At 33.9% G+C, this 16,240-nt stretch overlaps 1 protein-coding gene across 4 annotated transcripts in view; it reads left to right on the top strand.

The window, feature by feature from the left end:
* The window catches only part of LOC126741102 (probable DNA mismatch repair protein Msh6), a 45,593-nt gene that overhangs the window by 4,439 nt on the left and 24,914 nt on the right, over positions 1 to 16,240 (top strand). For all 4 annotated transcript variants that reach the window (XM_050447424.1, XM_050447425.1, XM_050447428.1 and 1 more), the window contains exons 9-15: positions 11,226 to 11,381; positions 11,439 to 11,596; positions 11,650 to 11,738; positions 11,832 to 12,016; positions 12,068 to 12,182; positions 12,238 to 12,329; positions 13,923 to 14,058. In XM_050447424.1, the coding sequence (XP_050303381.1) occupies positions 11,226 to 11,381; positions 11,439 to 11,596; positions 11,650 to 11,738; positions 11,832 to 12,016; positions 12,068 to 12,182; positions 12,238 to 12,329; positions 13,923 to 14,058 (931 nt within the window). The remainder of the gene's footprint in view (positions 1 to 11,225; positions 11,382 to 11,438; positions 11,597 to 11,649; positions 11,739 to 11,831; positions 12,017 to 12,067; positions 12,183 to 12,237; positions 12,330 to 13,922; positions 14,059 to 16,240) is intronic.

Raw genomic sequence — 16,240 nt, forward strand, 5'->3', positions numbered from 1 at the left:
AAAAAAATTTACCATAAAACAATAAAGGCAGCCAAGGACCTCTATTACAATAAAAGGATTTCTAATTCTGCAAATGTTGGTAAGGAGACTTGGTCTATTGTTAATGAATTAAAGGATAAGGCTTCTCCATCTATCACAATCCCCACTTCACCAGATAACTTAAACAGCTACTTTATAAATGTAGCCAAAAATCTCATGAATACCGTAACTCCTTCCCACGATCCTCTCTCATATCTCGCTAATGAGATTTTACATAATTTCTTTCTTACACCCATAGCATTAGAAGAACTATGCAGCACAATAAAAGACATCAAAAACAAATCTTCATCTGGGGCTGATGGTCTAACGCTCAAAATGTTTTCAAATCTCTCGGATATCACTTTAAGCCATCTTACCAACTTGATTAATATGTCTCTTCAAATTGGAATCTTTCCAAGCTGCCTTAAGACGGCAATTATTATTCCTTTACATAAAGGGAGCGAGAAGGATCAATGTTCGAACTACCGCCCAATTGCACTTCTCCCAACATTATCGAAGATTATTGAAAGACTGGTAAAGAAACGACTTTTATCCTTTTTGCTTAAATATTAAATTATAACCCCGCATCAGTTCGGATTCTTGAGTAACAAGTGCACCAATGACGCTATGTTGTCCCTCTTTAATAATAAAGTAAGTGTGCCAATTATTGCCACCATAACGCTTAGTTATAAGTAATTCTTAAACTGTTATTAATAGGTGAGTACAATTTTACGCACGGGTATAAAAATGCATTGTTTCTAACATTATTTTTTATTTAAATCCAAAAACTAAATAGAAACTAAATTAATGTAAGTTTTTATTGGGGTCGACAATGGCAATATTGGGATCACCAGACCTCCTATTATTGCCACCCCATGTCAATATTAGGAACTACAGAAAAAGTAACAAATTATTCTAAGACAACAAAAATTGATAAATTAAAAGATAGAAAGAAAGAAAATGTGCTATATTACGTAAGACAACAAAATCTTGTGTACAAGCATCCTAAAAACTAAAAAATTCCAAATTCACTTTAAATTTCAAACAAACATAACTTCTAAAACACTTTACCATAAAATTTACACACATTACCAAAATTAATCATAACAAAACAGATTGAGAAAAAAAAAGCATCTTTTTGATAAATTTCATTAAAAAATAAGTAAAGCTGTCAATAAAACAGAATTTAGAAGAAGTAAATTACATTATTTAACAGGAAACAAAACTAAAACACTAAAATGATGTCAGAGCACAGGTTAAAAGGTATCATTAAAAAATCGTCAAGGCTATAATATGCCCTGGATAATAAAAGTGATTTTAATTCCTTTTTGAATCTCTTAACTTCTAAAATTTGTCTGATACATAGAGGAACATGGTTGTAAATTTTTTTGCTGAGGTATATAAGTGAGTTCTTCGTGAGGGAGGATGTAGGGATTGGTAAGGGAAAATCGTTAACCTGGCGAGTCATATGACCAGTGTTAGAGGGAGGTTTAGGACATTTATGAATAAGAGTAGCTGTTTCTAAGATAAAAAGAGAAAAAAGAGTTAGGATTTTTTGAGATATAAAGAGAGGTTTACAAGAATCTCTTAACCCAGCGGAACATAGGTATCTAACTGCCTTTTTTTAAATCACAAAAATTATGTTTAATAATCCCTTGTTGCTTAAACCCCAAAAGGCAAGCCATAACGAAGGTGGGACTCAATAAGAGAAAAGTACACGGAACGTGCAACTACCCCTCCCAGCTCATGCCCCGCCATTCTTACTGCAAAGCATCCAGAGGATAATTTTGATGCAAGATTTAGGATATGATCTTCGAAGCGAAGGCGACCATCAATGGTAATACCAAAGAACTTACAGCTTTCTTTGTTTTGCAAGGGGGAGTTTTCACTAAACATAAAGCCCTGAACGTCACACTTAAATCCCATAATAAAGGTTTTGCCCACATTAAATACAAGCCTGTTTGCAGCACACCACTCCGATAAAATCTTAAGATCCTTAAAAACCTGGGCTCTAACATTATCAGAATCTCTATGATTCCATAAAATGGTGGTATCATCAGCAAACTGAACCACTTTGCCCTGCAGTTTTAATGAACCCAAATCATTTACATAGAGCAAAAATAATAGTGGTCCTAACACTGAACCCTGAGGTACTCCAGTTTTAAGGGATCTGGAATCAGATAAACATCCAGATACTGTAACTCTTTGGGTACGATTAGACAGATAGGATTCCAGCCATTGCAATGCCACACCTCTAAAGCCATAATTATTGAGCTAAGTTAACTAAAAAAGATAAGTAAACTTTCTTATTGCGATCTTCAGTCATTATGGAACTACAGATTAAAGATAGAACAAACAGTTAAAAAAAATTAAGAACAGTAAGGACAAATAAACCTTTCTTTGTCATTTTTAGTTAGGCCTACACAGGCTTCATGAACATATTTATAACAAACTATGCACAAGCGCATATCTTCTTCCCGGCAGGTGTTACAAACAAAACAAAACCACGATCTTTTCGGTTCTTCTGATTTTTCGTTCGATTTCTTTTTGGTACCACTCTTTGCTTCTCTGACAACTTTGGTTGAATCCAATTTTGGTTTTGGCGCGAAAAGATCTTTGGTAACTTGCTGGGCTTTACTGTTTAAAGCCGGCTTCCTTTTTACTGTAGGTACTTTGATTTCGGGGGTAATGAGCAATCCAATATCTTTAAACGAAGTATCTAAGCATTTAGAGTCGGGTGTTGAGTCCATATTCTGATTAGAGTTTATGGTTTCCTCTGTGATGGTATCATCTTTTTTATTTTGTGGCAGTTTAGTTAGTCTCTTTACATCTTTTTGTTTTTGTATTAGTTTATTGAATGGTATTTCATCGTCATCGCTGCTTTCATAGTTCCCAATAGCCCTGGTGTTAAGTTTCTTAGTCTGTGTAGTCTGTTTTTTGTTTCGACTAAACTTATCTTCTAAACTTTTTTTTTCAAATTTACCAAAGGTTCATTTTCATCGGATATGTCGTCAAGTGAATCATCGTCAAGACTAAAATCCGATAGTGATTGGGTATCTGTGCTAGAAACGGGACTCTTCTTTCTTTTTTGAAGCGGTTTTTTTAGTAGTTGATATCCGCTTGTACTCGCGTTTGCGAACTGACCGCAACAGTTTTCTTTGGCACTTGATACCCGCTTGTACTTGCATTGTTTTTGTCTGCAGACTCAATTGACCTGCAAGAACTTTCCACGACATCTGATACACCTTGAGAATTATTTACTACGTCGTTTTCTTCTTTGTGGGTGATCAAACTTGGTGCATAAGCCTCTTCAGGTATAGCCTCTGGTCTAAATGGGGTATATATCCATTTAGACTGGTGGCTTTAAAACCAGAAATAATGTTTGATGGAATCATCGCTTTGAACCAAACGGGAGTAAAAATTTCTCCAAACCTGATTTTCGTAATTGCTTTTCCAGGGTTTATCATTAAAAACTGCAAAACTTCTTGATCCCAAAACGTCTCAAAACTTTTAAATACAGACTTGTCCATGGGTTGCAACTCATGTGAAGTGTTGCTTGGAAGACAAAATAAAGTTATGCCCATGCGGTCCGCTGCATCAACTATAGAAATATCAAGGTGACTTTTAGCCCTATCGAATATTAGTAGTGTTGAGCCAGAATTTTTGAATGAGGAAAAATGAGTAAACCATACAATAAAGGCTTCACATGTCATGCTTCCTTTATTTGTGACAATTGCTTTTGAGCCAGGTGGCAAGTGATCAGACCATTCCGGTTTTAACCTTTGTCCTTTAAAAAGCACAAAAGGTGGTACTGATTGACCCAGTGCGTTTCCACAACCTACAATTGACACATTTTCCCCATGCTCGGGTGCGGTTAAATGTACGCGCTTTGCCCCTTTTCTGGCTAAAACAATTGGTTGCTTATGAATTGTCAATCTGCTATAATAATTGTCAATCTGTTACCTGGTTTGTCAAATAACTTTAGCTTTTCGATGGTTTCTCTTAGCTTATGAAAGTAGTCATCAACGATTGGCCTATTCATTTTTTGGGCTCGCGCCATATTCATTTGTTGAGCTCTTCGTTTCGATACGTCCGGATGCCTAGTTAAGAATAACTTGAGCCATTTTCTACCAGCCCTATTCGAGATTTTAGAAAACAGATTTGAAATGTTTTTTGCTGTTGCATAAGAAAATACACTTTTCATTAAAATCTTGCTTGTTATAGGCATTCCTACCTCAGCTAGTCTGTGGATTCTTTGCACTAACTCATTTTCTTGTTCTGTAGATAATACTGGTGACCTTCCGAGCTTTTTTTTAGAATTTTAGGTTCTATGATGAAGGCCTAGTGTTGTACGAGGTATACTGTATTGCTCGGCAACAGCTTTGATGGACATTCCATTCCCTATGGCTTGCAACGCTGAGCGTAGGTCTTCTTCTGACCACTGAGCTCTTTTTCTTGGAATTCTACAAAAAAAATTATATTTTGTTCCTAATATTGCCACTGACAATATTAGGAATACTTAGTGATGGCAATATTAGGAACAAATGACGTAAAGAAAAAAAAATACATAACCTAGAAACACATATAAAATAATTGAAGCAATTTATAATTCAAGAACCATTGGATGTACTTACATGTGCTTATTGAAAAAAATCTAGAAAATATTAGGTTAGATTGTATTACAATCAACGTAAAATGTGAACTTGTTTATAACGCGGAGAAGAAATCAAATAGCGTGCTCCTACGTCTGACGAAAGACATAGACTAAACCATAGATAAAGACGTAAACTTTTCGATGGTAAAACAAATGGCCGACAAATCAAACTAACTTTTGGTGCTGCAATCTAAATTTTAATCTCGATACTGGCTGAGTAAGGCGAGGGGTGGCGATATTAGGAACAATGACAATATTTGGCGCACGTACCTTATATACTCCAACCTAAACAGCCATCTTTCTACAGCAACAATTTTCTGTGAATTCTCTAAAGCTTTCGACTGTGTAAACCATAATATCCTAATTAATAAATTGCAGCACTATGGAATTAGAGGAACACCTCTCGAGTGGTTCATGTCATACCTGAACAACAGGAATCAGTTTGTTAGGGTTGATTCGATGACGTCTTCGTGCAAGCCAATAGAATGCGGGGTACCTCAGGGCTCAGTTCTAGGCCCCATTTTGTTTCTTCTATTTATAAATGATATTGCTAATCTGGACATAAATGGTAAAATTTGTCTCTTTGCGGACGATACTAGTTTTTCTTGGAGCAACTTAAATATGGTGGCTCTTCGTAGAGCCATATCTCGTGACCTAGTCCTTCATTAAATCGTGGTGCGATTCAAATCTCTTGTGCCTTAACGTCTCAAAAACTAGAGTATTATCATTTAGCGGTGCGTCGCAACCTTTTGTAATTAATAACAACAGAATGGAGGTCGTTGATTCCGTAAAGTTCTTGGGACTGATGGTAGACAACTCTTTAAAATGGGATATCCACATCGATTACTTATCCAAAAAATTAAGTTCTGCATGTTTTGCTCTGAGATCAGTATCCAGGGAGCTAACTTTGGCAACGGCTATAACAGTTTATTATGCCCTGTTTGAGTCGCACCTCCGATATGCCCTTCCGTTTTGGGGTACGTGTGGTGCGACTCAATTTGAACGCATATTTAAGCTACAAAAGAGAGCTATACGCTATTCATTAAGACTAAATTACAGAACTCACTGCCAGGAATATTTAAAAAAATATAAAATACTAACTCTTCCTTCCTTATTTATATTTGAATCCGTCTGCCTAATCCGCAAGCACTTATCAGATATGTCAGAAAGGCCATCTCACAATTATCCTCTTAGAAACGCAGAGTACGATCTATATCTACCAACCCCACGATCAGAACTAGTTAAACGATCCATTCTTTACAATGCAAAAAAAATGCACAATCATCTCCCATTTGAAATCAAATCAATAACAACTTTTTCCAAATTTCGGAAAGCTCTGAAATCATACTTGCTGGAGAGAGCCTTATACACAGTAAACGAGTTTTTTAATAATTAATGTTATGTAATTTTAAGCACCCGCTTCCTAAACACTGGTAAATTTGTTTATGTTGTTATGATAATGTACATAAATAATATTCGTATATTATGTTTGCTAATAATGTTTTTGTAAACAACTGCTTTTTTTGCCGACTTTGTATACAAGTGAATGTATATATATTTTATAGATTTTAAGGAAATGTGATCTCAAACAATTTATAAAATTGTTAAGTTTTGTTGTATTTTTTATTTTTATATATTTGTATTTTTTGTTTTGTCTTTGTGTATATTTTGTTTGTATGATTTATTTAAATAATAGCTTTGTCGACAAAATTTTAAATTTTATGATAATAAAGCATTGATTGATTGATTGATTACTTTTAGTAGCACATTAACTACGTAGGAATGCAGCTTCGTTGTGGCCGAATTTACGAAAATCGGTCAAAGTGACCCAGCGGTAGTTGTTGCGTTATAAATATTTTCAATTTAGCACTTTATGAAATAATTATTTTGGTAAGTTTTTTTGCATAAAAATTGTTTCGAACAAGTGTTTATTGTAATTTTTGTATCTAGTTATCCATAAAAATGACGATTTTTGATTGAACGATTTTTGGGAGGACCTCGAGAACGTGGATGAAACTAATGAGTTCACGGATGATGAAAATGGCGCCAATGTGCCCTTGGAAATTGCTGAGAATGAACAGGACGCTCTTAGAAAAATTTTGGAGGATGGAGATGATTCTGAAGAGGACTGCGAGCTATTTAGTGAACATGATTCTCTGAGTGAGGCTTCTGGGGTTTCTGGCAATGATGATTCTGAGGAAGATCAACCTCTAATTCATTTTACGTCTTGGGTTGAAAAGGATGGAACAAGATGGTCAAAAGGAGCAGCAACACGTGGAAGAGCAGCAGCTCATAACATTATTTACACTAAACCAGGTTTGAAGGGCTTTGCATTGTCCAATCCACCCAAGTCACCTGAGTCAGCATGGAACTTACTTAAATATAAATGATAAGATCTTAACCCAAATAAGGCTGACAAAAAAAATAATTGAAAAGTTTATTTTTACCACTAAATATTTAATGCTAGTGTACCTAGAAGCCCTAAAAAAATATTTGAAAAAATTAGTAAGTGGTAGATTTATGGTAAGTCACTGTCCTTTTAAAAGGACTTTAGCTTTATTGCTATACGATTGAAAAAAAAATTATCAATATCGTACCAAGAAAATTTTTTTATTGCCATGTTTAGTGCTAAATCAAAACAAAAACGATAATATAAGTTAATGCTGAGTGTGGTAAAGATAAAAACATTCTTTTGGATGGAGCCCAATTTTGCATTTGCTACATGTAAAATTAACTTGTGCAATATTTGCATCTGATTTGTGTTTCACTATATAAAATAAGATGGTCCATGCGGTCATAACGCGATGATTGATGCAAATATTTACTTGTCTTTCCAGTTTGATAAGCTGATGGTTTCTTGTGTGTCTCCAATATGCTTTGGGCTATTGCTCTTCTAAATGCTAATTGGTCCATTTTATCCCCACTATTTCTGTTCAATTGCCAAGAATTCTGAACTACCATGTCCAAGAAGTGACAAAAAATTGGAAAATACCACTTTTTGCCTCTTATGGATACTCGGTAAAGGCTGATGTTTTGGTCCGCTCTATCGACCCCGCCCATATTTTCATTATATTTTTTTACAATATAAGGTTGATCTACCATTATCCGTTTCTTTTCCTTTTGAGAATATCTTTTGGCTTGTAAAATTGGATTCACAGTGGTACTGTTAGATGCCAAAGTAACTAGGCTATTGTCATTCCATCCGCACACAACTATATGGTTATTAGGATCATACATATATTCGTAAGACCCTATTTTTCGTCTTGTGGTCTTTTGATGGTCCCAGCTTACTCTCAGGAATACGGTTTTCTCTTATCGTCCCAGTGCCATATAATTGCCTTTGGAGAAGCGAAAGAGATGTAAAAAAGTTGTCAAAGTAGATATGGAATGCCAAGTTGGGATAAATCTTTTGAAGTTCATCAGCAAACTGGAATACGACGCTAGATCCAAGACCTAATAATTTATATTTTTCTGGAATCATACACGAGGATCCCTGGTAAGGGTCAAACCATTCAATATATCCAAGTAGTAGCTGTCCAAAATTTGTACCCCCAGCGTATAGGTTTCCCTCTAATGAATTGCTTTGTTCCATGTCGTCCGTAGTATGGAACCATCGATTCATCTAAGCTGTGGACTTCTTCAGTAGGCGCAAACTCCATAAATTTCTCATTTAGGGTTTTTATGAAGGGTCTAACTTTTGCAAACTTGTCATTGGCATTCAAATCATTGTTATCGCAAAGGTGGATATTTTGCATTACGTACCTAAATCTATCACGTGATATGGCATTCCTCACAAGTTCATTTTTTGTGTCACTTGAGTTTTCCCAATACATGTGCTTTCTAGGAAGTTCAGAATATCCGCTCAAAATCAGCACGCCCAAAAAACACCATATTTCAGACTCCGATATATCTGCCGGCCGATTATTTTGTGCGGCATATATGTTTGAAAATTGGCATACTTTGGATATAAGAGAATCGTCAAAAAACAATTTTAAAATCTCAATAGGACTTTGATGATTTTCAACTTTATGGGGCGCATTCCAGGCAAATGTTGATTCTGGAATATCACGGTCAGCAATCCAATTAAATTTTTGTAATTTCTTTAGCGGCACAAAGTGAGAAAGTGGCAAATGAAGCAAAAAAAGTTCGCCGTTAGCATTTTCCGGTGGAAAGATTGTTATAGTAGCCCCCTGAGATAGGATATCATCCATATCTTCCAATTCTGTTATCAGCTCGTGCAATTTTAATGGTCGCCTATCACTAAAAAGATACAAATAAATAAATTTGTAAATATAAACAATAACATAAAAATTGGGCATTACATTAGGCTAAAGTCCTTTAAAAAGAACAACCCAAAATTCAAAATATTTTTTTCCAAAAATGATAATTTTTCACTTCGAATTAAAAAATCATAACAAAAGATTATAAATATTATAAGATTTTAAATACTATATTACACAAAATTTATTAACACTAGATGTACTTACTTCCAATTCGCCATGTTTGCATTTAAAATTATTTTAAACAACAATAACAGCTAAACTATGCTTGCAAAACAAAAAACAGACAGCTAACCTCAAAATTCTGACACGCTTGTCCTTCTTAATAACGACTTCAGTGCTGCCATCTACAGATGAGTTGTAAAAGCTAAGCTAAATCGATAAATTACAGTTACCTTGAAAATGGCTTTTTAAAGGACATTAGCTTTATTTGGGTTAAAGATAGTTTGTAAATTTACAAATATAAAAATTGGACTGTGTCAGGCCAAATATAAAAGTTTCAAAAGACGTAGGGCTGCCAGAAGAAAATTTCAGCCAACGTTTATTGCCAAAACAAGTGAAGATGAGCTAAAAGCTTTTTTTGGTTTGTTATATCTTCAAGGCTAATTGAAGTCTGGTCATGAGGATCTAAGGTCAATGTGGTGTACTGATGGAACAAGAAGAGACACTTTTAGAGCTACAATGAGCCTTGCAAGATTTTTTTGCTTTGTTGTTTACGCTTTGATGATTTACAAACCAGGAAGGAAAGGATCAAATTGGACAAACTGGCGCCGATTTCAGAAGTTTTTAATACATTTGCGGATAACGCACGGGAAATGTATAACCCTGGATGAGATGTTGGTACCCTTTAGGGGTAGATGCGGATTCCGTATGTACATCCCTAGTAAACCAGCTAAGTATGGCTTGAAAGTACAAATTCTGGCGGATTCAAAGACCCACTATATGTTGAACGCCGAAGTATATACAGGTGCCCAAATTGGAGATCGGGCCCCTGAAGAAAAACGTTTTTCGCGGTACCAACCGCAATGTAACCGCTGACAACTGGTACTCTTCAATTGAGATAGTAAATGAGCTGCTGAATAATAAGCTTACTTATGTAGGCACTCTAAAAAAAAATAAACGTCAAATACCACCAGAATTTCAACCCAGCCGTAAGCGACAACCTAAAAGTTCACTGTTTGGTTTTTCTCCGGCGATTACCATGGTATCATTTGTTCCAAAAACTAATAAAGCAGTTATATTAGTATCAAGTATGCACCACGATAATAAGATAAATGAAATTTCATTGAAACCAGATATAATCGAGTACTACAATGGGACTAAAGCGGGGGTTGATGCTCTTGACGAAAAATGCGCAAATTATTCTACTTCGCGCAGAACAAGACGTTGGCCAATGGCATTATTTCATGCTATTGCTGGAATTAATAGTTATGTTTTATATAACTATGCATCTAATGAAACAAAAATTACGCGCTATGATTTTCTAAAGCGGCTAGGAGTATCGTTATGCAAGCCGTTCGTCATAAAAAGACTAGGAAATACAAAGGTACCTCGAAAGGTTCGAGAAATGGGCTCCAATATATTTCACACTGAGATTCCAGAACCTCCTGTGCCACTCACTGATAGAACAACGTCCAAGCGAAAAAGATGTGCCATATGCCCATGGTCAAAGGACCGAAAAACAAATACCGTTTGCAATAATTGTAAAAAGCCTATTTGTCAACAATGTGCAGTAAAAGTTTGTCCTAACTGCACTAAGTAAGTTTTTTTTTGTTAAAATGTTTTTGTTCTTATGTTAGAAAATACGTTGTAAGTTTCGTTACCTTTTTTTGAATAAATAATACAGTGGGTCATACTGACCCATCAATAGTTGTTGTGATTTTTTTTTTGGAATAGTTGTTAAGGGTTAATTAGGGAATCTATATACAAATTTTCAGAATTGTACCTTTTGTAAAACAGTTAAACTTTTTAAAAAAAAATCATTTTTCTCAAAAAATTTTTAATTAATTAAAAAACGCTGAAGTGAGTAACTAATAAAATTAATTAAAGAATATTTTTGGAAATATTCACATTTTGAGGTTCAATATTTTTTGACTTATGGGCATTTGAGGTATTTTTATGTGATTTTCACTCATAATTTGGCAATTTCACGTAAACAACTCTCAGCTCAAGGATCTTCTTAGTTCTGTTTTACCTAAAGGAGCCTAAAAATCAGAACTATATAAATATCTTGGTAATACAACAAATCTCTAATAACAGATGCATGTTTCTAGACTTCTACCTCATTGGATTTGTCGTCCATTATGCAACACCCAAAAAATCGAACGTCGACAAGGAGCAATTAAGGAGCTATTCGAAAACCCCGGGCAACTAAAGAGTTGCCAAGAAATCCTGAAAAAACTGCCGGATTTGGAACGACAAGTGGCAAAGTAACTAAGTTATTTCTTTGAAAATTTATGAGTTAATCAAGGGGGGATTTTATACAGGATTCACAACTACGGAAACCGGTTTTGTGCCAAAGACCATCCGGACAGCAGGGCCATACTGTACGAGGCCAAAACTTACTCGAAAAGAAAAATTATGGACCTATTAAAAACCCTGAAGGGCTTTGAGGTGTCCCAGGAAATACAGGGGATGTTTAACGGTAATTTCGGTTTAAGAATTTTTTTTTGGCAATTGGGTTAATCGGGTTTTTAGGTTGTCAATCGGAACTGTTAAGGAATTTGACCCAGTTCGCACCGGATGGTATGAACGTGGACCTCACGGAACCTTTACGGTTTTTTGCGGTAAATAATTAATTAACCTTATATTGAAAGGTTAACGGAAACCTTGCTTAACCATGCTTAAATCATATATTCTGTTATATTACTTGGTTTTAGCGAGCGTTTGACCATGCTGCGGCTGAAAAGGAGGGCACGATAATACCGCAAAAGGGCGTCGATCAAGATTACGACGAAATCGAAACCGTTATCGAGGACATCAATGAGGAGCTGAAGGATTACTTGAGGGAGCAAAGTACATTTTTCGGTTGTCAAGTGGTGTATTTTGGAAACGACAAAAAACGGTAAAGAATACTTAAAAAAACGTTATTATAAATAAACGTTTGTTCCTACAGGTTTCAATTGGAAGTTCCAGAAAATCGTGCGAATAGAGCGACCAGCGAGTACCAGTTGGAGGGTAATCGAAAAGGAGCGAAACCGGTTAAGAGGTTTTCCACACCCAAGACGAAAGTAATTTAATTAAATATATTTAAGTGAATTTTTTCGTATTGATGATTGTTTGTAGGAGTTGCTTTATAAAATGATGAAAGCGGAAGGGGAACGCACCAAGATCATTTTGGACTTGAACAGGAGGATATTTGAGAAGTTTAGCCTCAAGTGAGTTAGTTAAGAACAATATTTATTAAAAATTAATTTATTAGAGACGTGATTTAAAGACTAGCACGGGCCCAATGAATAGAGTAACTTTTATGTATCAATAAAAAAATCTGAGAAATCAATAGTTTCTGAAGAAAATTATAATCTACCTTTCTGGTCATTGTATGTGACAAGTAATGATTTTCAAAAAACTTCAGAATTTCTTTTCTATTGGACATAGAGACCTGATCCATAGACTAACAACTGCTTCAATAAATAGAGAAATCAATAGTTTTTGAGGAAAATCGAAATGCGACTTTTTTTCTTGGTAATTTTTGCTTTTATAACTGAATTTTTCATATTTCTATAAGTTGGCAAGAAGAAATAGACGTCAGAAATTCAGTTTTAATATTTAATTAATTTTACCCTGCCCTAATAATTGCCTGGAGTAATTAATTAATTAACTAGTTAATTACATTTTAATTTGAATTATTTTACAATTTCAGCCAGTTATGTCATAGATTTTTTTTTTAATTTCAGACAGATTAAAGTTCTACCTTAACTGCCTGAACTGATAAGATAATTAACTAATTACTGACATTTTAATTTAAAGTCTGATTTTACAATTAGAATCTTTAATTAAAAGTGTATTTTATCTGCCCAGAATAATTAATTAATTAACCCGTTAGTTTAAATTATTTTAAAATTCCAGGCAGTTGAACCACTGATTTTTTTTTAATTCAGAAATTTCATTTAAAATTGGATCCCGACTGCCTGGACTAATTAAATAACTTAATGGCATTTTAACTTGAATTATTAGACGTTTTAATTAAAATTATGATTCAACTGCTTGAAATAATTAATTACCTGGTTAATTAGTGTTTTAAATTAGATTATTTTATAATAATTCCAAGCAGTTGAACCATAAATTCTTTACAATTTCAAGCTTTTTAATAAAAATTGTTCTTCAATTGCTTGATCTAATTAATGACATTTTAAATAGAATTAACAAAAAAATAAAATTAATAAATTCCAGGCAGTCGAGCTCTAATTAACATTTCAGGCTTATTAATAAAATTGAAGCTCAACTGCCTGGACTAATTAATTAACTAATTCATGACAATTCGATTTCGAAATATTTTTTAATTCCAGGCAGTTGAGTTCTAATTAGAACTTAAAAGGCTTTTTAATTAAAATTATGCCTTAAGTGAATGGACTTTGCATTAATTTAAAATTCCGTACAGTTGAGTCATCATTCTTTCAAGTTTTAGCCGTTTTAATTAGAATTGTGTCTCTATTCTCTGAAATAATTAATTAATCAATATGTTAATTTTGAATATATTCCAATTCCATGCACTTGAACTGTACTTTTTAAAAAAATTTTAAGTACTTTATTAAAAATATGCCTCGAATAAAATAACTAATTAATTAATCAATGACTTTTCAAAGTACAACATATTTTACAACTCGAGTTAGTGCAGACGTAAATTATCCGCGTTAGGCAGCCAAACTTTTCATTTATTTGCATAGAACTACTTTAGCATACCAGATAATTGATCCATAAATGCCAGAAATAATAATTAATTAAAACTTAATTTATTAATCAATTTTCAGCTATAAAGATCAATGGATGCAAGCGATCCACTGCTTAGCGATGCTGGACGTATTGTGTTCTCTAGCAGAGTACGCCACCACAGTTTCCTCGCTGAACGACGTCTGTTTGCCCCAAGTGGCGCCCTTCTCTTTGAACGTAATTATGACTTTAATTATTTATTTATTGGTTTATTGGTTTACTAACATTAATCTGTAGATGTAAGTAAACATCTACAATAATTACTTAATTAATAATTTAATAAAAAAAACTAGTGATTTTTTTCAAGGCATTTTTAAAAGAGTTTGGAGCCATACTAAGGAAATCTAAATCTATATATTTACTGCTACTTTTTGCTTTCGTACATAACGGAGAATTAAAAACATTTTATTAAATCTGAGGTTAGTTTAGGGAATGTTAAAATTAAAAAGGGATAATATAGGCGAAGCGTTTAGATGACCATTAACGGCTTTATACAAACATAAAATGTCTGTATATACAGGTTGTTCGAAAAATAGACGGAGATATTTCAATGCGTGATTCTTTGTAAAAAAAATATGAGAAAAAGTGTCTATAAACATGGGTTCGGAAATGCATAGTTTTCAAGATACAGGGTGATACTTTCCAAACGATTAATGGAAAGCCATAGCTAATCACTTTAATAACTTTTCTTTATTAATGTGGGCCTAAACGTAGCCTCTAGTATTAAATTCTTTAACTCATTCAAATTAAACTTTTATGTATCTAAAACCTGCAAATCAGAACGAAAAAATTAAATATAGGTATACACTTTCTGAAACTAAATATCTCTCCTGTAAAAGATGAAATAACCTGCAAAACTAAATAACATATCTATACGTATTATATACTGTCCAGTTTTTAAATCAGGAAGAAAATCTCTAACATTGGAAGAATCTTTGAAAAATGTCTAGGATATATTAGTATCTTATTTTAATCAAATGAATACATGTATTAGTACCCTTGATGACATATATGAACTTGTTTAAGATGTAGAAGTTAGAAGTGTTGTAATTCTACAACGGATAAAAACTATAAATTCAACACAATTTAAAATAAGTTAATCCACGGCAACGTCGCTTTTCTTCCATGCCGCTACCAGCCTTTTGATGTTCTATAAATAACCGCCACCAGCGCGGCGTCTTTGTGTTAGTCGCTCGTCACCTCACTAGCGTCTGCCGCCTGGAAATCACTGTGCCTCTGCAGTCAGATGTGTGGTGCTACGTTGCCGCTATTCATATTAAAATACCGACTGCATATGTTGCGCGCCGCGCCGGCAGCTCTGAGAGATATTTTTTAAGGTGGTAGTTGGTTAAAAATAAAATAGTTTTGTGTTAAATGGAGGATTCTTTTATTAATTATTTTTTTAAAGGTTATATCGCTACGTACAGGGTACAGTAATAGGTCATTATGTACCTATTTAAGTACCTATACCTAATTTATATGGATTTTTCAGTAAATTAGGTATAGGTACTATACATACTATTTTTTTGGTTATTAATGTTAAATAGTTGTCCTTCCTTATATACTAAAATGGGTGATATTTAACATTATTGCAATCGGAATTACATTACAAAATTAATTAATATGATGAGAATAACCTAATTTAAGTCAATTCCAAAAAGAAAAAATGAGAAATTTTAATTTTTTATTATAATATTAATGATTTTAATCTGGAACTATTTTTCGACGCGTAGTAATAATGTCAGTGTGTTGGGACTTTCTATTGGTTATAGTAACATTAGTGACAAGCGAAGCGTTTTGTTCATTCTAACGGGTTTGGCGTAAGGGGGCGCGGCGCGCCTTGGTTGGAGTGAGACTTGATTTTAGAGTTGGATCTCAAAACGGATATCGATCGTGGGTTGGAGCCTCCCATCGGTTGGGTTAGTGTCTTTTGAGCCGCCTACCGGGAATATTAACTTTATTCATTACTTTTTTTCGTTTTCACGCAAAACTTAATTTTTCCGCATTATTTTCCTTTAAAAAATAAAAATACTATACAATGCCTCTCCTCTTTAAATTTTCTTCAAAAAACGTTTACTTTTGATTGCACTAATATTAAATACACCCCTAAAATGAGTTAAGAATTGATAAGGTACCGCTACTACGATTTCAATGAACTCATATTATAATAAAATCACATGCCATTATTTTATTCAACCATTCATGAGATAAATGTTTTGAAAATTGTGCTTGCTATGACTAGGAAACTGTGCAGGATTCTAAAGATGGTAAAAACATATTACACTTTTCTGAATGTAACCATTAACCTTTGAAATGCTAATTTTTAGGATTTTCAATTTAACATTCTATATAGGTATTA

This window comes from Anthonomus grandis, chromosome 10 (assembly GCF_022605725.1).
Source record: "Anthonomus grandis grandis chromosome 10, icAntGran1.3, whole genome shotgun sequence".
In the NCBI taxonomy this organism is placed as follows: Eukaryota; Metazoa; Arthropoda; class Insecta; order Coleoptera; family Curculionidae; genus Anthonomus; species Anthonomus grandis.